This window comes from Python bivittatus, unplaced genomic scaffold, assembly GCF_059951505.1.
Source record: "Python bivittatus isolate LINGU-HERP-01145 unplaced genomic scaffold, Pbiv_v1 ctg000980_np1212, whole genome shotgun sequence".
Taxonomy (NCBI): domain Eukaryota; kingdom Metazoa; phylum Chordata; class Lepidosauria; order Squamata; family Pythonidae; genus Python; species Python bivittatus.
In genome coordinates this window covers 28,397,550-28,422,045 of record NW_028277125.1, presented here as the reverse complement: position 1 = coordinate 28,422,045, position 24,496 = coordinate 28,397,550, and the positions used below count along the sequence as shown (strand labels likewise).

At 37.1% G+C, this 24,496-nt stretch overlaps 1 protein-coding gene across 1 annotated transcript; it reads left to right on the top strand.

Annotated features, from left to right (window-relative positions):
- Positions 1-1,168: 1,168 nt before the first annotated feature.
- On the top strand, positions 1,169-22,992 carry ZBTB38 (zinc finger and BTB domain containing 38). The gene is made up of 2 exons (XM_088132285.1): positions 1,169-1,291; positions 18,781-22,992. The coding sequence occupies exons 1-2, from the start codon at positions 1,274-1,276 to the stop codon at positions 22,375-22,377; spliced, it is 3,615 nt and encodes a 1,204-aa protein (XP_087988411.1). The 5' UTR covers positions 1,169-1,273; the 3' UTR covers positions 22,378-22,992.
- Positions 22,993-24,496: the final 1,504 nt, after the last annotated feature.

Here is a 24,496-nt window from a genome sequence, read left to right as displayed (position 1 = left end):
ATTTAAATCCATGATTGGTTTCAATTTCTGGTTATTATTAACTTGGAAGTGAAGACTGTTCTGTTTTCACAGGTCACTTTAAATCAGTATGTAGAACTACATACTCTCAGAGACATAGAAAATTAGCTGAAGGCCAAATAAAGCTTGGTTTTCTTGGTTTCTAAAGTGGGATACAGGACTTACTACCTGCTAAGTATGCTCTGTTTGTCTATACATACACTCCACTTGTGTATGTGTAAATTAATGCTGTGTCAAAATTGCCTTGCAATTTCTTGAAAGGTTTATTCTCCTATGAAATAGGCTTCTATTTAGTTTTGTTGTTGTTGTTTGTTCTAGAATGCTTGAAATTATCTTTTGACTTTCTTTGGTGGTGATTTAGAATGTGTTTTATTGTTGAGCTGGTCAGCGGTGCCTCCGTGGGTGTCTGGTTTCTCTTACAAGTCTTTCCATAACGCTGAAGCCTCTCTCACTACCCACATGTTCCACTCTGAAAGATCCTAATAGGAACAGTTTCTTCATAATGTCTTTCCATGGATTTAGTTGAAGCAGCATCAGAAGCCAAGGAGGCTACAGACAATGAGAGAGATTCATGTGTAGGATACTCACACAGACACCTTGGCCACTTCCTAATTAAGTGCAAAAATACCAAACTCAACCTTTGAGAATTCTCTTCTTTTTTGAAAGAAATTTCAAAAACAATTTCTCTTTATTCAAACCAAGAGAGAACTGGTAGAAACAATGCAGATTTTTTTTTTTTTCAACACAGCAGTAAAGCTGTAGCAACCTTTCCTTAATACAGTATATTCTGATAACACAGACCTTGAACTTCTTACCCACTGGAGGAAGTAGAAAATATGTAAAACTATGCTGCAATTTGCTCACCAAAAAAAACTCTAAATAGACTTAAAATCTGGACAGTGTCTGACTATGAAGGAAATTATTGTTGCCAGACCTTTGGAAATAGTCTTTCCTATGCATTTTATGAGGGTATTATTTATATGATGTTAAATAAGAAAAAGTAGTTTCAGTTGTGAGGAGGGTTTTAAAAACATGTAATATATAAAAGTAGAACTGATACAACATGGAATGGCATACAATTTATAAAAGAAAACTGCAGGAAGATAAATCTTTGCAACTTTACTTTTTTTCAGGTTAGCAATGATTGAAATCTGAAGAACATGGCAAGAGGCAGCAATGACAGGAGGATCAGGGACTAGACCAGGAAGTTCTGCTGCTCACCTGTGACACTCTGCTGAGTCCCAGGCCCTGGCAGATGATGCCAACCCCTGAGGTACCCATGTATTCCCAATGTATTATACCTTTGCAATGAGGATTTTAATCCTAAACAATTTGGGGAGCTGATCTGGGCTGTGAAGCAGAATATAAATATAACATAAAATCAAGCATATAGACATGATTTTAGGTTTTGAAACAATCCCAAGCAAAGTCAGTACTAGGAACACATCTTGTGCCAAGACATAATACAGGTTTGTTGATTTATGGCTGACTTTGTTATTTATGAATAAGTAAGTTGCTAAGGTTTATTCAACAAATAATGGGTAAAATAAACTACAAAATAAACCATGTTTGATGTCTGAACTCAGTTGAAATACATGGAGATCTTTGTCCACTAACATGTTTTAATACTACTTATCCATCCTTGATTTGGCAGAAAATTATACAAGCATGAAATTTTCTGTCCCTGTCGCAAACCCTATCTTGGTTTTATTGTGAGTAAAATTATTGTGAGTGCCAGTCATCCAACTTCTCTCAAGGTAATGAGTGACCAAGCTTATTCAATTTTACACACTCTAAAAATGACTTTGGGTGGTGTTGGTTTAGGAGAGAAAATAGCTGAGTTTTTTCTGTTCAAACATCAACTCACCCAAGAGGGCAAATTCCTCAAAATTCCTGAGTGGTCTTGCTGACTACTTCATTTTCAAGAAGGTTAAATCAAGGGCATCAGCTGTCCTAGATTTGATCCAATTAACAGCTGCTTGAAGAGGTAAAAACAGAAAGGGAAAGTGGAGCATAGTTGTCAGTCCTTCAATGTAGGCCTGTTTTTAAGAGTTAAAAGGAGCATGTACAGGAACTGGAAGCTGGGTGATACACCAAGGAAGTGTATCACTGATAGTTAATATCTGCAGTAAGAAAATCAGAAAGGCTAAAGCTTTAAAGGAACTTAGGCTTGCAAGGGAAACTAAAGCAACAAAACAGGTGTGTGTTTTTTCTATGTCATAGTAAGGGAAAGAAAAAGATGAGGTAGGCCAACTGCCTTAAGTAACCTGAAGAGAAGGCATTGCTCCTTAACTCCTACTTTGTTTCAGTTTTCATCCCCAATGGGAAACTCTGTTCAAATGTTTGTGAGCATTTGGAAAATAATGTGTTGTTTGGCAGAAGCCAGCATGGATTTATCAAGAATAAACTAACCCTTTTTATTCTTTCCAACACAATGGAATGTTGAAAGAAATTATGTAAACAGAGTCAGGAATCTGTCTGTTTGTGAGCAGGATAACTCTCCACAGAACAGGGCCAAATTTGGTCAGGCGAGTGAAGCTAGCAAAAGAACAAGTTAAAAATCAGCCCGATCAGGTTCCAGTCTGTGGAGAAAAACATTGCCAAACCAAAAAAAAAATCCCCATTGTAACCCAATGGCAGAAGCAGTGGTGGAGCAAGTTGGAATGCTGCTGGCTGCTCCCTTCTAAGCCCCATTCCTCCTCTTCCTAGTCATGTGACCCAGAGCAGAGCATATGCAAACCATCTGTATTTCTCAATGCACACATATACAGGAAAGCACAGATGCAACACGAGGTGAGAGCAGAAACACACAGAAAGAGCAACATGTACGCAAACACACCCAGTCTGAAAAAAAAGTGCACATGCACAGACACGCACACATTACTTTGCTTCACAGAAGAAAATAGAAATGCCTCCCAGAAATCAGACACTGTGCTTGTGGGCTCACAAGCTGAACATGCAATCCAAGTGCAAAAAACAAGCAAGCACAATCCTATGCTGCATCAGCAGAAGTAGTGTTAAGTTCAAGAGTACTTATCATTCCTGTCTATTCTGCATTCGTTTGACCACACTTAGAAAATTGCATTCAATTCTGGGCAGCACATTTTAAGAAGGACACTGAAAAACTGGAACATGCCCATAGAACAAGCAGCCAAGATGATAGGAGGTCTGAAAGAAAAACACTTCTGATGAATGGATGGAAGCGTAGGGTATGTGCAGCCTAGAGAATAGAGAACTGCAAGCAGACACGATCATTGTCTTTAAGTATCTGAAAGCCATCATAGCAACAAGAGATGTGTTCCATGTTGTTCCAGGAAAAAAAAACCAGTCGGTTTAAATTATGAGAAAACAGATTTTGCTTGGGCATCAGGAAGAAATTTCAAACGACAAGGGCTGTTGGACAGTGGAACAGATTATCTTGGGAAGTGGTGAACTTTCCTTCCCTGGAAGTTTTTAAACTGAAGCTGGATGCCTTCTGTCGGGGATAGCATAGTTGAGGAATCCTGCACTAGGCAGAGTTTTGGACTACATGAGATGCAAAGTCCCTTCCAATACTAGTTTAACACCAGTACAGCTAAGGACCATCTAAGCCCCTTTTACTCATAGGATGGCAATGTGACGTAGACAACAGGAGAAAAAAAATGTAGCCAGGATTTGTTCATGCTATGGTTAGGTGCAAGTGAGGACACAGTTTTTGTCAGCTGAAGCAATGACTAATTGTGTGAAAATGTTGTATTAAAAATACGGTGGTTAGAATGCATAAATACAACTTCATAACTGTCAGTGGTGTTAGCTGGAAAATAACTTTGCAAAGATGAAAATAATATTGAAACTTCTACATCTACCATGGAAACAGCAAGATATATTCTTGGCATTGGAACTATAGGCCACATGGATTAATATTTTCATGTTGTACTTTGTTGCATGTAAATTAGTGTACTTGTCTAAGTTTCTTTCTCAAGTGTAGTGTTGGGGGAGACAAAAAAGGAAGCTGAGTGTATTAAGCTACATTTTTCTGAAATCAGTTGTCTATGCCTTCTGACTAATTTCAGTTAATATTGTAGAACCTTAAAAACCATAGATAAGTTTCCTTTTGATTCATTTCTAAAAGTAACATATTTGGTTATGAACAGCACATAGAGAAGAAAATATGCTCATAAGAACATAAACATTGCTTTGGTTGAATAAAAAACCAACCATTTAATCCAATGTTATTTTAGTGGCCAAGAAGATATTCAGGAAGCTGATAGAGAGATCATGCTATTTCTAAAATGTACCATTGTCCTCAGTAATCAAAAGAACACTGACTTTTGGCAAGGAAATTTGATTTATTATGTTCCTTGAATGTACCCAGTCTCCTTTTTGTTTAACTTTACTTATTGTAATGGTTCCCAGATTCATTGTGTGCAAAACTACTTTCCCAAATCAAGCTCATAAGGTGATTCCAAATTCTAGTGTTGTTGGACATGATAAAAAATTCCTTTTGACACATTTCACACCATTCATATGCCCATATTCTTTTATCCATTGATATATCCAATTAGAAATTAATTTTAGCAAACATCGCAAAAGTTTTAAAAGGCATTCCTCAAAGGCATTTTCTTTTATCTGATCAGAATGAAGTCTGCTGCGTATTTATAATTTGATAAGATAAAATTCACCCTTTGGTTGTTCTCAGTTTCTATCAGAGTGAGAATGTATTGAACATGTGATGTTCTCTGATATACAAATCTATCCTTGCCACATTTTGTTCAATAACACCTGAGCCTTTAATTGGGAGCTAAACCTGAAAGCTTGTTTATACAAATCTTGTCTTCTAGCAAACTATAGACCCTTGCCTAATTCTGTGACCCTTTGAATAATGCACCTGTTCTAGGGCTCATATGTTTTATTCCGATTCCAAAATACAAATATTGCATTAAATATGCATCCCCATTCTTGACCGTATTTATGTGTCACCCACTTCCTTAACAGCTTTGAGTTACTTATAAAGATATAATAAAAACATATTTTAAAATGTGACAGGTTTAAAACTAGAACAGTAGCATTAAAAGGCCTGGATAAAGGCCTGAATAAATATACATGATTTGTACCCCCTCCTAAGCTGTATTAAGGATGAAATTTTCTTCAACTCCAGGGGCTGTTGTTTATCAAATAATATAGTCCCATCATGGAAAATATCAGCAGCATTGATATGATTGTCTTCCTTGTAAATGTGGTTCACAGGTGGTAAGTGCAGGATGCTTTTGTATTGTCTTAGTTAATAATCAAGCCTGTTTTCTCAAATATTATTATATAGAGATATTTTAAATATTCTAGTTATAACTAGGTAGCTGGTGGGGAGGTTCTATGTCTAATTTTTATTTTTCCAGTTAGAATGAAAGAGTGCAATCATGATACCTATATGCCTGTTCATCCTCTCATTATGAAAGGCTGGAGGGGTTCTGAATATGAGCCTCTTGAGTTCATCCTCAAAAAAACAATAGTAATGAAGCATCTTGCGCTCTCTTAAATAATTATATTACTCCAAAAAACCTATGTCAAAATGTCCTAAATGTATTTTGTCTTTACTCCTGAATATAGCAGAAATGGAGATTTAGGTAGGTTGCAAATGGCAGAATGAGAAAACTTAGATAAATTATTCAGTTCAAGCAGGTTCCTCAGACAACAAAAACAAAAAACCAGTCGAATCTGTATTATACTTTTGTACAGCTATCTGTAACATCATAACTTTGTCCAAAGTCTTCTATGCCTTGGCATTATCTATGCCTTCATTTCCTTCTGACTTGATTATGCCAATGTGCTCTACGTGGGGCTATTCTTGAAGAGGTGCCTACCATAAGCTCTTATAAATACCATAAAATCAACAGGGTGCTCAGACTGCTTTTACATACAGTTAAGCACCAGTGTTTTCAAAAAGACCTCTGGGACCTATTGCTGTATCCTTGGCCACAAAGTCTGATGGTCAGTCAAATTTCCACTTGTTATTATGTGTCATCATCCTTGAAAAAGGCCTAAAGCGGGGTTCCTCAACCTTGGCAACTTTAAGACGGGTGGACTTCAACTCCCAGAATTCCCCAGCAAGCAAAGCTGGGGAATTCTGGAAGTTGAAGTCCACCCGTCTTAAAGTTGCCAAGGTTGAGGAACCCTGGCCTAAAGCATTCAGAAATCTAGTGACCTCATCACCATTCAAATTCATTCCTATAATAGTCTGGTACACCTCATAAATCCAACCCAAAAGATCACCTTTAGATGAGCCTACAATTTCAGCCAAGATGCTATAGGAGTTACTTCAGGCAATTTTAAAACTGGACTCTTGCTAAATAGCTTTTTTAAAAGTGTCAAGAGTCTGTTGGTGCTTATCTCTCCACTTTCATTTGGCATTTTTCCTTAAGAGTTTCCATAAAACCCTGGTAATGTCAGCAAATGTGATTACGTGTGAAATGAAAAGCTCCTGAATTTTTAATTGCTTCACGTTCCTTGGTGGAAGGATAGCATACAAGGCTTTTATCTAAATCAATTTTCCTTCCTCCTGGCTCCAATGTTACATTGCAGTATTTAACCTTTTGTTTTACTAGCTGTATTTTTTCCCACGATTTACCTTAAACCTAGAGTCAATACCTTCAAAGTCCTATTAAATACTTCCTATTCATTATTTCCAGACACTAATACAGTACAAGTAATCCTTGTTTAGCAACTGCCTCGTTTAGCAACCATTTGCAATTATGATGGTGTTGAAAAGAAACTTTGCAACCAGTCCTCGCATTTACAATCTTTGCACATCTGTAAAGCAAAGATTTTACTTACTTCAAGCTGAAGTAAGATCATAAAATTATGATGTTTCACTTAGCAACTACTTCGCTTAATGACCGAGATGTTGATCCCAATTGTGGTCACTAAATGAGGACTACCTGTATGATACCAATGTAATACAATCACAGTCTGCATTGTAGGGCAAGAGCTTAATCGCTTATAATCCCAGCCAACATGGCTAAAGAAATGCTGGCTGGGGAATTTGAAATCTACCAAATCTGGAAGATACTAAATTGGGGAAGGTTGGAACATAAGTTCCTCTTATGCATAGCAAGTTCTAATGCCCCAACTGCAGATTATTTATTAGAATGCAAAAGAATTGAAGGAAATGCCACTAGCCTTTACAATGGTACTAGTTTTGTCCATTAGAAAGCAATTGTCTATTGCCTTAAAGTAGGTATCAGTCCCAGAACCTCTCACAAGTCTTTCTAATGGAAAGAAACGGAAATTGCAAAAGTGGGTGGTAGGACAAGAATTAGAATAGGAAATTACCAAATTATCATAAAACTCAACTTTGAGAATTTTGTTTTAACTTAAGTATTAGCCTACAGACAGGATAGGAAACTATTTGCTAATCACAGACTTGGGTTTGGACATCTATCAGACCTGCCCCCATGCAAGCTCCTTTGATCAGCAGGCTTCTGCAGTGTGGAGTTTTGAAAGAGTGCTGATCCTGCATGGGTCAAGCTGCATGTCAAAACCCATTACTTCCCAGAGCTTGTGAATCAGCAAGCAGGTGGGGATGACAGCCAAAGCTCTCCTGTTTTAATCTGCTATTTCAAATCCATTGTCTGCTAGAGCCTGTTGGACAATTGATCTGCAGGTTATGGTTGGTGATGGGGACACTGAGGGAGCCCATTTCAAAGACCCAAACTCTCCCTTTCCCTAAAATAGAATGTCCTTGGAAGAGAGTGTCCAGGGGTTAGAATAGATGGGACCTGCTGAAGAACAGCATGAAGTAGGCAATAGGATGCTTGGTTGATACCTCCCATGTGGGACAGCTGACTGCCTCTGAGGTAATGGGTGGTAAAGCATAACAGATTTTACATAACTTACAACTGCTTCAAGGGGAAAACACCATTTTAATATGGAACAACTAAGGATGAGTTAAGGCTGTTTAGCTATGGATTAGGGATGAGATGAAGGCAAAAACATGAAGATATAAAAAAGAGTGTGTAGATGCAAGTGGGGAAAGGCGTTCTGTCCGCTTTTGTGTCTCCACCTCAGCTTCATATCATGACATACTGCATCTACGGCCTTATGATTCCCTCCACATTTGTCCAGTTAAAACTTCGGATTCCAATGAAATAATTCTATAGCTTCTTGCTAACTTGCTATACACCTGACCTCTTTTTTGGCCTTAGGTGTTATTTTGGTTTATTGCCATCTGGCCTTTTATTACTTCTGCTTATCTGCCCCCTCCCTTCCTCTAGAATTATTTAGACTTAGATCTACAAGGGTTTTTATCTTCCCTTTGCTCTTGTGGTCACAGTTTACTGTGTTCAGGCAATATCTTGTTTGTGGCTATCTTCCAGCATTTCATCACTTTAGATTGTCTGTGTGCTGGATATGGACTTTGACTTTTAACTAGCGTTCCCTTGAGGCATGAAAGGTAGCTGTTTTAGTATTTTATTCCTGTAGAATGCACATCTATATCTAGTTATAGTTTCATTGGCCTTATTATGATGATTATTAGGCAGTTTAGGGCCATTAGGACTTCTTTGTCACAAGAAAGTAAATATAAGTCATCAGAATTAAGTTTAGAATAAATAAATATATTCATTATTTTAAGGCAGCAGGGAAAATCTTTCTATCCAATACTGCTATAATATCCTAAGATTATACCTATTCTTATAGATACGATAAAGATTATATCTATGAAATATGAAATGAAATAATCAGAATGAAAACATTTTTATTAAATATAAAATGTAATAAATATTTTATTTTCATTTTGATTATTTTATTTTATTTTCATTATCCTTATATTTGCCTGTGTGCTTTATTGGGTACACAAATTGCCAGCAAATGGGCATAGTGTTCATACATATATTTTGAAGCTGGGGTCTCCAACCAAAGACTACAACTAAGGAGCAATTTATAGGAAAAACTGCTTAAATTAATTTCCTACAAGGGATTTAAGTATGCTTAACTTTTGTACTGAAATGAATGAAGCTTCAAAGCATTTGAGTCAAATTCTAAAAGCCAAGATGTTATCTTCAGCTGTTTTGTTTGCATGCTTCATAATGTTCATGTGGATTCTGTTAGGTCCTTCTTGTAAGAGGAACATAAGATCAGAATTCTACCCCTTCCAAGAGAGTTGCTCCGATGCTGTGCCTTATCAGAGAGGAAGGAAAATATGGTCCATCCTCGTCTAACTTTAAAACTGTGTATCTTCAGAGATAATACAAGTGTCTCAGTCAATTGTAGAACAATAACTGTTACACACTTGCTGAATCTCAGTCCCGTGATGACTATCATGACTCAAACAGTATGCAAATCAGTACCCTCAGATTTGTCACTGTTCTATCAGCCCATTATCCACATGTCTAATGAATATGACTACTAGATCTTCTTGTTTCATCAGGACCATTTTTCTAGCAGTACATTCTGCAGACAAGTATATGGATTATGATAATCTGTGGATAATTTTGATAAATGCCAGTATCTGATATTGGCATCTAATCAGTTATGAGTAAATAGAAAATATATTGATATGTGCTCATAATTTCTGGTGGCATAAGACAAATTCAGTCCATAGGAGGTGGTGGTGTTACAGTAAATAAAGCAGGATTTGTTAGTTACAGATAACTAATAAATAGTTTTGTCATCCTTGAAATAGCTTACTCATGTTACCAAAATTATATTTGCTATTTCCTTTTTCCCAGTAGTCTGATGTAGTCTTCTTTGAACTGAGCTCCATCTTGTGGTCACATATACAAGACAAAGAAAATGCAAGTATGAGAGACAGAATGAGGAAGTAGGGGCATAACAGGAAAAATCCCATTTAGAGATTCATAGAATAAATTCTGTTTCATATAAATTTAAGGCATTAATTACCCCAGTGATTAAGCTGGTGCAGACATGCACAAAACATGTGTGGTCAAACATGTGACCTGTTTTCTAGATTGAGTTTGGGGGGAGTCTGTTTTTCTACTGTGTAAGGAAGAGGCTGTGTGCAGAATTGATTACTTGGCTGTTAGGTCAATGAGGAAGCTAGCTCCTTCTTTCACAGAGTACGGTTTTTTGAAATATTTAAAAAAAAACTGGGGGAAGGAGAGAACAAAGAAATAAGAGGATTACTCTATGTGTAAACACACTATGCTATAGTGTAATAAAAAATAAATAATGCTTGTGGTTTTGAAAAGGGAAGTTGGGTAAAATGGTACAGAGGTACAGTGTGATGTTCTGAGTTTTAGCAGCTCTTTCAGAATTTTACTATTGATAAGAGAAATTAAATATGATAGCTTTTCAACAGCTGCTTCCCAAGGATACAGAATTGATAACAGAATAATAACTATTTTAACTAATAAATACATTTTACACAGAGAGCCAAACAAACTCTTATTAGTTTCAATATAAAGATTACTCAAATATTAAAGAAAGATGAGTGTCCTATATTAAAAGCAAAACAGATGCACAGGAATTCAAACACTTCCCCTGTATCTAACACCTGGGCATGTAAAGGAAAATCCTTTTCTCCAGTTCATCAGTACCATGAGGCTTCTCCCTTGCTCACACCTCTTCCTGAGCTACCTGTGCTGGCTAAAATAAGATAAGGACATCACTCCCACCAGCAATTTAAGTTCAGGGCTTTGCTTCTTGAACCAATTCATATATACTGTATCTAGTGATACTAATTTTCATGTGACATCTTTGGTGTGCACAGAAAGTTACTGGCTGAAATATTCTTTAAGGGAAACTACAGATTCCATTTCTAGACTTAGTGGATATTTTCAAAAGGAAGAAAAGGATCTAGATGTACATTTTTAAACATGTGCACAAAAAAGGGAGAGAAAAAGCCAAAAATATATGCTCCAACAAGGTCATAAGAATTGCAGCTACTGAAGTCAAACAATGAAGCCTGAACCTTGGAAACAGAAGGTTACATATAACACAACAAATGCCCTTTGACATAATACTTGCTGATGATCATATTTGGAGACAGAAGAGGAAAACAAATTTGTGAAGGAGAGACATCCTTGCAAGTCAAAAAAGGCCAGGCAGACATCAAATGAAGAGGTGTTTCTGTTGATAAACCATCAGCATCACTTCATCATGAAAAATCAGAGAAAACCCTTCAGACTGCAAGGAGTTCCACAAGCAATATTCTCATGACTATAATCCATACTATATTTGTTTGTATAGAGTTATGCTTTGTTGGATCATTTAGTGCCTTTCAGAGTTAGCTAACCACTATGTATTGTTAGTCGTACTCCTTACATTTTATAGTTTGTAATATTTTGTTCAAAGTTCTTTTGAAATGCTGGTGATAGTATAAAATAGAAAATGCAAATATGCAGCGAAAAATATTTTGCCTACAGAAGTTCCAGCAATCACAGCATTTTTTAAAAGTGAAAAATAGTTGCTAAAATGCAGGTTTATACATTTTGTGAATGTAGGTGTCAATGTAAAAAGAAAGTTATATCCAGGAAAGTCATTCAACATTCCTTGAAGATTGCTTATGGAGTTTATTAGTGAAATATATAGCAAATAATTTTGACTGTGAAAATAATAATATGCAGTTATTCCCAATAATGATATATAGTTACTTCAATGAAAATAGAAACTGATTTATTTAGAAAATTAAAGATATCTAAAGATATCAGACAATTATGACCTGAACATAACTATTTCCCCCAATCCTCCTTCCTATTCATTGTTCATTAGTCAACTGAAAAAAATAGTTTTGGCATGCTTAGAAATATTAAGTCAAATTAAATTATCAATCCTTTGAAAACAATGGAGCCCTGTTGTATTGTCAGCGAGCTATGGAAAGAATGGGAAGGGAAAGAATCTGTAAATTTTGTTAGTTTATATGTCAGAAGACAAAGTTATACTTTCCAGTTCCAAAGCTTGCTCAGATAGATAGATAGATAGATAGATAGATAGATAGATAGATAGATAGATAGATAGAAACTAATATAAAGTAAGAAAAAGTAAGAAGAAGAAAAGAAGAAGAAAGAATTCAAAGAGAAAGCTAAAAGAGCAAGAAAGGAAAAAAAAAAGAAAAATAGAAAAAATACAAAGAAGTAGCTTCTGGTCTTCTTTACAGCAGTTATAAGTACAATTATAAATTTATCTCTTACTCTATGGTTACAAAATAACTCTCTCTTTCTATAATCTATCCTGTCTAATCATCGAAACCATAAATCATAAGGTTTTTTTTTGTTTTATGCAAAAAGTCCATAAGGAGTTTCCAGTCAGCACTAAACATAGATATTGTCTTTTCCCTGATCAAAGAGGTCAATTTAGCCATCTCAGCAAGTTCCATCATCTTCACCAACCAATCCTCCTGCTGCAAAACCTGATCCCTTGTCTTCTTCCTGACAGGGTGCACTAAAACATCCCTTGGAACATTTCTTATTCTCACAAATTTGTATTTATTCTATATACTTATCAGTTTCTGCCTCTGTATCCTCCTCATCCCAGTCCAAAAAATTTGCTAAAGCTTTAATACCATTTTTCTAATATCACCCGGATTTGTTCCCAGTTGGAGGCCAAGCGTGGTGCAGGTCCTTTGGAGATGCCTGGGGAACGGACTTGCCCAGTTATCTGGGAAGAGTTTGATCCTGTTGGGCCCAAGGAAGTGGACAGGGTCCTCAGGTCTGTAAGCCCAGCCACCTGTGCAGTAGATCCACGCCCTTCCTGGTTGGTCAAGGGCACCTGGGAAGTGACATGTGGGTGGGTTCAAATGATGGTTAATTCATCCTCTGGCTCCTTTTAAAGAGGCGCTGGTCATCCTCTCCTCAGGAAGCTGTTGCTGGACCCCACCTTTCTAGACAATTTTTGTCCAGTCTCTCACCTCCCCTTTTTGGGGAAAATGGTAGAAAGGGTGGTGGCACTGCAGCTCCAGAGGATCCTGGATGAAATAGATTATCTGAACCCCTTCCAGTCGAGTTTCAGGCCTGGATATGGGACAGAAACGGCATTAGTTGCACTTTTAAATGATCTCTGGCAGGAGTGGAATGGGGGTAGTGTATCCATCCTGGCTCTTCTTGAACTCTCTGAGGTTTTCAATGACATCGATTGTGGTATCCTTTCGAGTAAGCTACTGTATGGGAGTTGCGGGTGGGGGGCACAGTTTTGTGTTGGTTTACCTCCTTCCTCCAAGGCTGGTCCCAATTGGTGTTGATAGGGAGCAAGAGGTCCAGCCCACGGCCCCTGCTTTGTGAGGTGTCATAGGGCTTGGTGCTCTCTCTGCTCCTTTTTAACATCTACATGAAGCCACTGGGTGATCATCCGTCACCACGGGTTGAGCTATCATCAATATGCGGATGATACTCAATTATACATCTCTATCCCAGGTGAATTAATTGATGCTGTGGATGTTCTTTCGTGGTGCTTGGAGGCTGTGGGGGTCTGGATGGGGAGCAACAGGTTCAACTGAACCCTGATAAGACAGACTGGCTGTGGGTTGAGGGCTATTCCATAACTGGGGGCTTACCATCTTGGTCCTGGATGGGATTGCACTGCCCCAGATGGACCCAGTACATTATCTGGAGGTCCTCCTGGACTCACAACTGCTAGGAGGGCCTTTGCTCAACTCCATGTTGTGTGCTAGTTGTGTCCTTTCTTGGATCGGGAAGCCCTTCTGTCAGTCACTCATGCCCTAGTCATCTCCCATATTGACTACTACAATGAGTTCTACATGGGGCTACCCTTGAAAAGTATCTGGAAGCTGCAGCTGGTGCACAATGTGGCAGCTGTGGCAGTTATGGGTGCCTCTAGGGCTGCACATGTAACACCTCTGTTGCATGAGCTGCATTATGGCTGTGAGCTTGATTGAAATCCCTTGACTCCCAGTCGCTCAACTCACAAGCTAACCATAAAAACCTTGGTTCCTGTGGTCTACTCATGAGGAGCAACTGTCTGGAGTGCAAGTGGGCAATCTCATAATCTCTCCTTCTTGGGGTGAGGGTGCTCCAGCCAGAATTCACTGTCTGGTCACTAATCTCTGCCATAATACCATCCTTGCTCCTTCAGGGATATCTAGTTCACCATGAATCCTCACCAGAAGCTCCCCAAATTACCACTTATCAACTTATAATCAACTTGTGAATATAGTAGTTTTGCTGATTTTTAAAAATGATTTAATGGCTGACATTCTAATCTAGAAATGACCATTTATAGAACGTAGGTCAGTTCTTTTTATACTTTCTAGTTCCAAAGCTTGCTCCTGAATTAATTTGCCCCATGAGTATTCTTTATGTTTTATAATTAGCATTCCTGTATTCCATACTTATAATACCTTTTTAAATAGAATGTAACAGACTTTGCTGTATCTGTTTAATTGAAATCATATGGGGTAAATTCTAAGCGATATGCACGTTTTATTGCAGAATTAATAGAGAAGTAGAGTTACAAAACAGTCCTACCAGAAGACTATAGTAAACAGTATCTCCGAATTACAGCAATTGATCACTGATGGTTTTCTGGTGTGTGGGATACTTTTGTGTGTGTTTCGGGGGGGGAATCATTGTAACATATTGAGGTCATTTTTTCCCAGCAAAAATAATCCAATAACGGTAATATTGAGTTTCTTTTCAGAAATCCAAAGAAGCCTGAACCAACCAACCCAAATCTATTGATTGTTTCCTCTGAGCTGATATATTTACTTAAACCCTCACAATCCAAAGAGGAATTAAAGGCTGTACTTTTGCATACAGCTGTGGCTTTGTTTCTAATACATTTTACTATTCAAATTAGATTTGGACAGGCAGGCATTTTGTGAATGGTCAGGGCTCCCCCCCCCACTCCCTTGGCAGCCATTTTGTGAAAAATCCCATCACATTCAAAATTCCAAACAATTCCTGACTTGTTACACAGTTTCTTTGTTCATGGTATTTCCATTCTGCTATCTAATGTATTTTCCAGGATCAATCTATTTTCTCTTATCACTTCCTGAAAGCATTTTTGCCTATCAAAGTAGAATTCAATAGCTCAGGCTACAGTCCTATGCACCTTTAACTAAAATAAATGTCAAATGTCTACAGTATTTCAGCAAAGTTGGTTGGAGGCAAATGGTCAAAGATTAGTGATATTTATTAACAAAGAAATCCAAAGTAACAGAGGAATTCTGATGTGTAACTTTTCCTTTCAAATGAGAATCTATATAACTACTATTCGAACATCTAAAATCTTGCTTACTTTCTCACGCACTGCAGAAATCTGTCTCTGGGGAGGGGGGCCTAGCCTGGACCTGCAAAAATGTTTGGCAGACAGTCTTACCACTATCTGAAACAACTCTTACAACAAGTCCCATTCAGCTAAATTGGACTTACTTCTGAATAGAAATGCATAAGATTGTATTGACAGTATCTAGCCTTTTACAACAGAAAGCATATACATCTCAGCCCAAATTATCATATTTATAATATAATATTCATGGAGTACCTCCAGCTACCCACATTCTAATATTGAATGTGCTTCCTTTTTCTGACTGAATTTCATAACTGAAGTTCCATTTAGAATACTTCTTGTTTTCATTGGATCTGCCTCTTAAGAACCTTCTCCCATTTGATGACTCAGCTATTTCAATTAGCTCACTGTGACATTCGGCCCTTTAACTGGAATAGATTCGCTTCATCCTTCAGAAGGATTTTTGGTATACTCTTAGCAGCCATAAAGACTAAGAAGGATTTTTTTTTCCAAAGAAAATATTCATTCACTTTTAGTTTTCCATCTGCTTCCAGCCAGCGCTTTTATTTAGGCTTGTAAACAGATTTTGACTGATAAAATTGGGAGCAAAATAAATGTTTTTGTTCTGATAGCTTTTTAAAATATAGCTTTAATTACTTTTGTAATGGGGTTTAAATTATGCTGCTATATTTATTTTTCTTTTGTTGGCCATCTTGAGCTCCCTTTGTTGGTAGAAAGGTTGAATATATATATACATGAAAAAACAAATAAAATTAACAGTACAAGCCAAGTTTCTTTATTTCAGTTATCGACCAGCAAAACAGCTTTAATAAAAGTACATTCCTACTCATCAGAGTTGGACAAATGCATTTGAACTGAGGCCACATTCTATCTTGTGTGGCACGACAAGGGTATAGACAAGAAAAAGAAGGCAGGACCAGAACAAGAGCAACATACACAGGATATAGATTCATCTAAATATATTACATACATGAATAAATACATATATAGTATAAATATCCAGTGGGACTTATTCTCAGTTAAGCTTTTATAGAAATTTAAAGAGGCATTTTTTAAAGAAGTTAATGAACTGTGGAGTCCTTGGGGTTCTCTGAGCCTGGTTGTTTTCTTGCAAACATTTTGTTACCCGGCTAGGTAATATCTTCAGTGCTAGAATAGAATGGGGTTTCCCTAACTGAAGATGTTACCTAGCCAGGTAACAAAATGTTTGGAAGAAAACAGCCAAGCTCAGAGAACCCCCAAGGACTCCACAGTTCAACCCTGAGCTACACATATTCTCTTCTATTGGTAGTTAATGGAGTGGCATGTGTCTGCAGACTTTCAAATAGTATAGGACTTCTGCCTGTAAATCTATCTTTCTATGTGGTTGCTAGGAGTCAAAAACAACTTTATGGCACATAATCAATCAGTCATAGGACTTCAGTGATAGAGGAAACACCACAGGGAGAACAGGGACAGCATGCTTCAGATCAGCAATTCAACCTGTACTCAGTCATAGCTTGCTTACAGGAAAAGAATTTCAGCTTCTTGCTCCTCCCTTCCTAACACATACTTCATTACTTTTCTGCTCTCTGTGTTTTTTTAGGCATTTTTTTAGTTATATAAACTATATATAAGTCAGCTATAATATGAAAATTATTGCTGCCCCCTCCTGGGGAACAGCTTTTCCCCAGACATTCAAATGGCCCCTTCTCTTTCGGCATTTAGGAAGTTTGTTAAAACTTGGGATTTGTTTTTTCCATGAGCAATTGGAAGTTATTACAGATAGTCCTTGTTTAGACACCACAACTAGGACCGGCAACTCGATTGTTAAGTGAAGCAGTCACTAAGTGAAACCGCAACTGTACTTATGATCTTACTTCAGCTTTCCTTTGCTTTACAGACCTGTGAAGGTCATAAATGTGAAGATTGGTCATAAAGTTACTTTTTCATCACTGTCATAACTGCAAACAGTCACTAAATAAGACAGTTGCTAAACGAGGACTACCTGTAATTCTATTTTGCCGATTGTGTTTCATTCCTGGGTCTTATATACTGTAGATGATTCTATTGATTATGCTGGATGGCTGTATGTTAACTTTTATTTTTATCTGGATTTATAGAGGGGGAATTGTATGCCACTGGGGTAAATTCTAATTGAAGCAGCCTGTAAGGCCTGTAAAATAAATAAATAAATGTATGTATCTTTACTGGGGTTTGTGCTATAATTGCAGGAGGCAGCTGCAGACCTCTGTAAAGAGTTGCAGTTGCTTTAAGAAGTTTCAGATATGTTCTTCAGTGCATATCCTTATGTGTTCTGAAGCAGCAGTAGTGGATGTGAGTAACATAGGAGTCACGTATATGAGATGGGTGGCCATATAAATGTATTAAATAAATAAATATGAGGATCTCCCCTCATCTCAGTCGCCTCAAATGTCCCTTTCCCCTTCTGCTCAACCTCTCTTTGTTCAGCCTCCTCCACTTACCCACCCAAAAAGCTCCTATTTAGGCATACAAGATCTGGCCTGTAAATCTACAGTTACCTCTAGATGGTAGCAAAGAGTAAGCTTTTCTGTATTTCCTTCTGCAGATAGTGGTTGTCCAAATGTTGCTGCATAGATATGTATGTGCTATCATGGCTATGTTGAAGCTATGGCACAAGGTACAGGATGTGAGAGGGAGTCTACCTGTCCTACCTTCACCAAATGTATGCCATTGTTTTAATTCACAGTCCTATAAAGCCTGCCCATGTTATTTGCCTGCCTATTTAAGCAGCGTGTATCAAACTCTTGCTTTATTTTGCCTCCTGGTCTGTGAGCTTAAGCAAATCATTATACTGTCTCCTCGCACTACCACATACCTAGAGGGTTGTAGCTCTTGGGCAACGCAAAACTATGTCATCATGCCATAATCACAGCTTTTAGCAATGATTTATATGCAAGGCTAACAGTTCATTGATGACCAGGCAGCTCTTCTCCCATATCAACAATTCAGATTTTGTTTTGTGGCAAAATAGTCAGATGAATGCACAGAACACACATTGAAATCATGGGGAGAGAGGGCTAACATTTTAATGGTGGTGGTGGTTGCCTTTCTGTGATTTTTTTTCTTTTTTTCTGTTACTCCAAGAGCTTCTTTGGCAAAAGGGGCTGGCACTGACTGACTGTTGATTTCTGAATTCTGTTGGTCAGCTACTAACAGTGCCACTGCTCTGGAATAGTCTCCATTGGAGATCAGACTCACCATTCCCTGCTGACTTTTAAGAAACTCCTGAAAACAGAATTATTCTGGAGGTATCCTCTTAACTTAATATTTGTGCCACCTTTTCTTTTTTATTCTTTTTCATTGTTTTTTCATTGGAGATTTTATGATCTCATTATTTGTTTTAATTTACTGCAGATGTTTTAATTTTTGTTATATACTCTGTAAGTGGCCAAGAGTCATTAGTTTGTGACAGGGAATGGCATAAATAAATAAAAAAAATAAAAAAATTAACTAACTAACTAACTAACTGTTGAGTTTTACTGGACAAGAAGTAACTTGGTATTTGATCCTGTTAATTTTTAAATCTCTTCTTTATTTAAACAGATGACCATCATGTCCCACTTAAAGGATCTCAAAGATAACTTCCACAGTGACACAGTCCTTTCCATCTTAAATGAACAACGCATTCGGGGCATTTTATGTGATGTCACAATCATTGTAGAAGACACCAAATTCAAAGCCCATAGTAATGTCCTGGCTGCTTCAAGCCTTTATTTCAAAAATATATTTTGGAGTCATACAATCTGTATTTCTGGACATGTGTTGGAACTAGATGGCCTGAAGGCTGAAGTGTTCACAGAAATACTTAATTACATCTACAGTTCTACAGTAATTGTTAAAAAACAAGAGTCTGTTGTGGATCTTGCAGCTGCTGGAAAAAAATTGGGAATATCTTTTTTAGAAGATCTTACAGAAAAGAGCTTCTCAGGTTCCCCTTGTCTGTATTCATTTTGCAATACTGAAAAAAATGATGTTAAAGAAGAAAAAAGACAGGAAGACTCAGCCATTACAAATGGACCAAGAATCACTAATGCATACTCAATTTTTGAAACTGAGAATAGTAATCATTTGTTTTCTCCTCTTGACCTGAGGGCGAGTTTTAAAAAAATACCTGAAACAAATAAAGCATCCAGTAGTGATCTGGACAGAACTGATGTGTGCAAAGAGGTTGAGAGAGCCAGTACATTAGCTGAACATTCCTATGCTGTTACAACAGGTTGTGATGCTTTGCAACAAAATTCCTTTTATTATGAAAGCACTCCACTTTATAAAACAGGTGAAGATTGTTCTGAAGCTGCCCAGTCAGTGCCTCTAGTTAAATCAGTAACACAGTCATATAATGCATCAAAGGCTATATTTAACTCCCAGATCACAGATGCTCCTATTGTAAAAATATCAGCCCACAAGGGAACCACTTCAGAGGGTCCCCATAAAGTCATAAATGATCACAGCCATTCTTTTCAGAAATCCCAGCCAAACACAGCCAATATTCTCTCTTCTAAGGAAGATGAAAATAAATCTGATAATCTTTCTGGATCAATAGTCACAGCCATTCCACATCCTTCTAACTGCAATGGTTGTACTAAATCATTTAATGATAAAACTCAGTTTAGCACTCATCTTAAACTTCATTCACAATCTCAAGAAACTTTAGTTTGCAAATACTGCAGCAAACAATTTGAAAATATTACTGGACTAGAGACCCATGAACAAGCATGTAAGGGTCTGAACAATTTGTGTGGTCAAAATGAAAATGAGCAGAATAGTCTGGATAATTTTGCTCCTTCAAATGGAAAAACTGGCACCTCATATGTAAGCCCAGAGCCCACAGAGGCTGAAAATGAGCTTACTGATTATCCTGGCACAAATGGTACAATGCCAGAAATGGACCACTTTGTTAAAGTTGTTGATGGACAGATACTTTATACTTGCAATGTTTGTAAACGTACCTATGTTACCTTGTCTAGCCTCCGAAGACATTCAAATGTTCATTCTTGGAGAAGAACTTATCCTTGCCATTACTGCAACAAAGTCTTTGCATTAGCAGAGTACCGCACCAGACATGAAATATGGCACACAGGCGAAAGACGATACCAATGTATTTTCTGTCTTGAGACCTTTATGACATACTATATACTCAAAAACCACCAGAAATCTTTCCATGCAATTGATCACCGACTTGGTGTAAACAAGAAAACAGCTAATGGCGGCTTGAAACCAAATGTATATCCTTACAAGCTTTATAGGCTTTTGCCTATGAAATGTAAAAGGGCACCATATAAAAGTTATGGAAACTCATCGTATGAAAGTATACAAGTTAATGAAGTCCCATCTAGCACCTGTATTATTCAGAATACTGTCACTTCTGAACGGTCATCCTTGAATTTTTCACACAATATGTTGCCAAGCTCCAGTATTTCCTTGGAAAGTTCTTCATGTCGTGATGCTACAGGAACACCTGAAAACCCTCCAAATATTTCTTCCTGGAAAATTGCATCAGGGACAGACCTTAAAAATAATACTAATACTAACAGAAGGCCATTATCTTCTGTTGAGGATTCTGGTCCTCAGGAATATGATTCCTCTCTTCAAACAATTAGTAATGTTAATTCCCGTGAGAATTCAACCTCTGTTATTAGCTATAACAATTCAGCATCTTCTGTTATAATGCATAGTGGAAGAGTTTCATCTGTGATCATGCACAGTAATGCTGTCAATGCAGTAGGAAGAAATGATAAGGGAACTTCAGATATTACAATCAGCCAAGTAGCAAGCAATGATCTTATACATGAGTCAGACAATAGCAATACTAAAACAAGAAGCAATAAAGAAAAGAAAAAGGTACCCCTGTATGACAGAGAAGCAACATCAAAGGAAGTAAAATATACAGCAAATACAGGGATAACTTCTAACACACCTACAAATATCTTTGAAACTTCAAGTAAGACTGAAACTTATATCGCAAAACCTGCACTGCCAGGAACCTCTGCTGACAGCAATGTTGCTCCACTTTGTCAAATAACAGTTAAAATTGGAAATGAAGCTATTGTGAAAAGACATATTTTGGGGTCCAAATTGTTTTACAAAAAAGGCAGAACATCTAAATATGAATCCAAAGGAGATGAGACAGTTCAAGTTGCAGAACGGGAAAAAAGAGAGAGAAGTATGTCTCGAGTTTGTCGATCAGACTACATTGAAAGTGAAATGGGTGACGATATCAGTGACCATGACTCCAATGATAAACCTTGGCGACCATATTACAATTACAAACCAAAAAAGAAATCTAAACAACTAAGGAAAATGAGAAAAGCAAAATGGAGAGAGAAATACAGGAGCAGAAATTCCTGTGAAGAAAGTGAGAAGACCTATGTCACCACTTATGCTCTTCGGAATATTCCTGAAGAAAAGGTCTGTAATCAAGAAGGAGATGGGAAGATGACAGATCTTTACTGTGAGCTCTGTGAAAGGGAGAATACTTCTACGGAAGCACCCCATGATCACTTACACTGGGAGACCACAGGGTCTCAGTCTTACACTTGTGACTTATGCCAAAAGCATTTCCAGAGCCCTTCTACTCTAAGGATGCATAAGCGGGGTCATACAGGAGAGAAACCCTACCTTTGCAAAACCTGTGGGAAAAGTTTTTCAATCTCTAGCAATTTACAGAAGCATGAACGCACCCATTCTGGTGTCAAGGATTTCATCTGTCAACATTGCAACAAGGCATTCACTCTCAACGAAACACTCAAAATACACGAGAGGATCCATACAGGAGAAAAGCGCTACCATTGTCAGTTTTGCTTTCAGAGCTTCTTATATCTTTCCACCAAAAGGAATCATGAGCAAAGGCATAAGCGTGAGCACACTGGAAAAGGCTACGCATGTTTTCAGTGTCCCAAGGTTTGTAAGACCGCAGCTGCTCTTGGGATGCACCAGAAGAAACATTTATTCAAAACACCCAAGCAAGAGGATAGAAAAGACTATTTGTTTAATGAAAGTTCTAAATCATGTATAAGTCAACATTGCTTTGATTCAGAGCAGCAGGAAACAGCTAAACCTGTGCTAACTAAAAGTATAATTGATGCAGAGGGTTGCAAAGCAAGTAGTATTTCGAATACCACATTGGATGCTGGACTCTGAGTTAGAAAAGGGTGCAGCCACAAAGAAAATAGAAAGATGAAAGGCCATACACGCAAGTAATTAATGCAAAAAAAAAAAAAAATCCAAACTTATGGAAGTTCTTAAAACTTGAGATATATATTTTTTTCATATAAATATATTGCATACTTTACATTTTAAAATGTGCCATAAAAAGCAAAACTTGGGAACTATACTGAAGTTAATGAAGCCTAAAAAAAGTATAAGGAGATATTAATGTCCCTCAGAAGAAAGTTTACATAAAAAAGAATATGCTTAATTGAAATGTTTAAAAGGATATTATACAGAATTCACTGTTGAACTGGAATATGCCTACCTTGTTAAGAATATGAACCATTTTGGACAACTAAACAATGAGAGATATCAATTCAGAATATAGTAAGGTTAAAGCGTTTCTGCTAGAAGAAATTACACCCTGTATTCCTAACTGGAATGTACTTATAATGTGTTCAAAGGTCAACACTATTTTAAAAGTTTAATTTAGCCCTAGTCTAATGTGTACACAATAAGCATCTGGTTAAGATTTTAAGATTTGTTATTTGAATAGTACATTCACCCATTCCGAAGTCTGAATATGCTGTTACAGAACAATTTTGTGAGAGGTTATGATTATTATAATAATAAATATTTATATTCTTAACATGTACTACATGTGTCATGAGCTCCTTATATATTAGTGCCATCTGATTTGCAGACTGATAAACAAGTGAAGTTTAAATATTTATAGCAACATACATGATTCCCTCATGGAATAAGATCTGTACCTTGCTGAAGAGCCTTTTCTCCCCTTCCTTCCTTCCACCCACCATCAGTCTGTGGCTCTACAAGCATCAGAGCATCCAGACCATCAACTCAATGCCCATGCATGTCTGCTATATACAGTCATTTCTCCTCAGTGACTTGGTCCAGAGGTGACTTGTCCTCTGAGAAGAAATAACTTGCAAGGATCTGATACAGGAAAAGGGTGGCTGGATATATTATGGAATTTCTCCATGGAATCTTCCTGAAAGTTACAGCTGACATTCCAGAGTGTGATTGCCTCTAAGTATGTGTTCAAGGCTCAGAAAAGGAAGAGAAGAGGAACTGCACTCTTATCCTAAAATAAGTTCGTGCTTATCCTATTTTAGGTATACTGCTGCACTCATGATTGTGAGGACCTTGATTTAATCAAAGGCCAATACTTTCATATTTGGATTTGTACTCCAGGCTGATTTCCATAGTGTTTTACACAAATAGTCATCCAGCTAGTTTGTGTGATGTACCACAGAATTTAGATGCTCTATTCCTAACCTCCAGGATTTATAGAACTGTCTACCTGAATAATTTAATAAGTGGGTTTTCAATATTATTTTATATTTTCTTTCTGTTTATTTAGTGGGCACACTATGCAGTGGGCACCTTCTCTCTCATAATAATAATAATAATAATAATAATAATAATAATAATATACTGATTACTGTAGTGTAAAAATTAGGACTGTTGTAAAAATGCATCATTAGCTAGAAATGGCTCAGGCCTTCATAGAAACTTTGATTATTCTGCATAAGGTGGTTCTTCTGTAAGCTTTTTCTATGGAAGCTCTTGTTACCATCTTCACTGCTCAAATTGCTAGCTATATTTAAAGAGGGTCTGAATTATGTGCATTATATTAAAAAGAGAAGACTTCCCTACCCAACAGGCTATATCAATGTCAATTTTGGGATGCTTTATACTCATATGAAATTGAAAAGAGAATAATCTTACTTGAGGAGATAAAAAGTTTCTAAGAGGAGATCATCCTTTTATATTGTAGCTGTAACTCTTTTAGTCTAATGGACTATTAAGATTTTGGGTTGCATCCTCTATTAACAGCTTTGTACCAACCAGAAAATTAATCAGCTATACCTGAAAGGATTTTGGTTCTTTTTTTTTTCTTTTGCTGGGGGGGGGGAGATTTTTCATCTGAGCTTAACATTAGTCAAATAAAGAATACCTCCAGCCTTTATCCATCAACTATATGTTTATTTGTGTTGGTCAAGCTAAATGGTTGACATAGATTAACAAGAAAAAAGATCAGGTGTTACAAATGAATATCAAATTGGTATGGAGAAAAAAGCCAAGT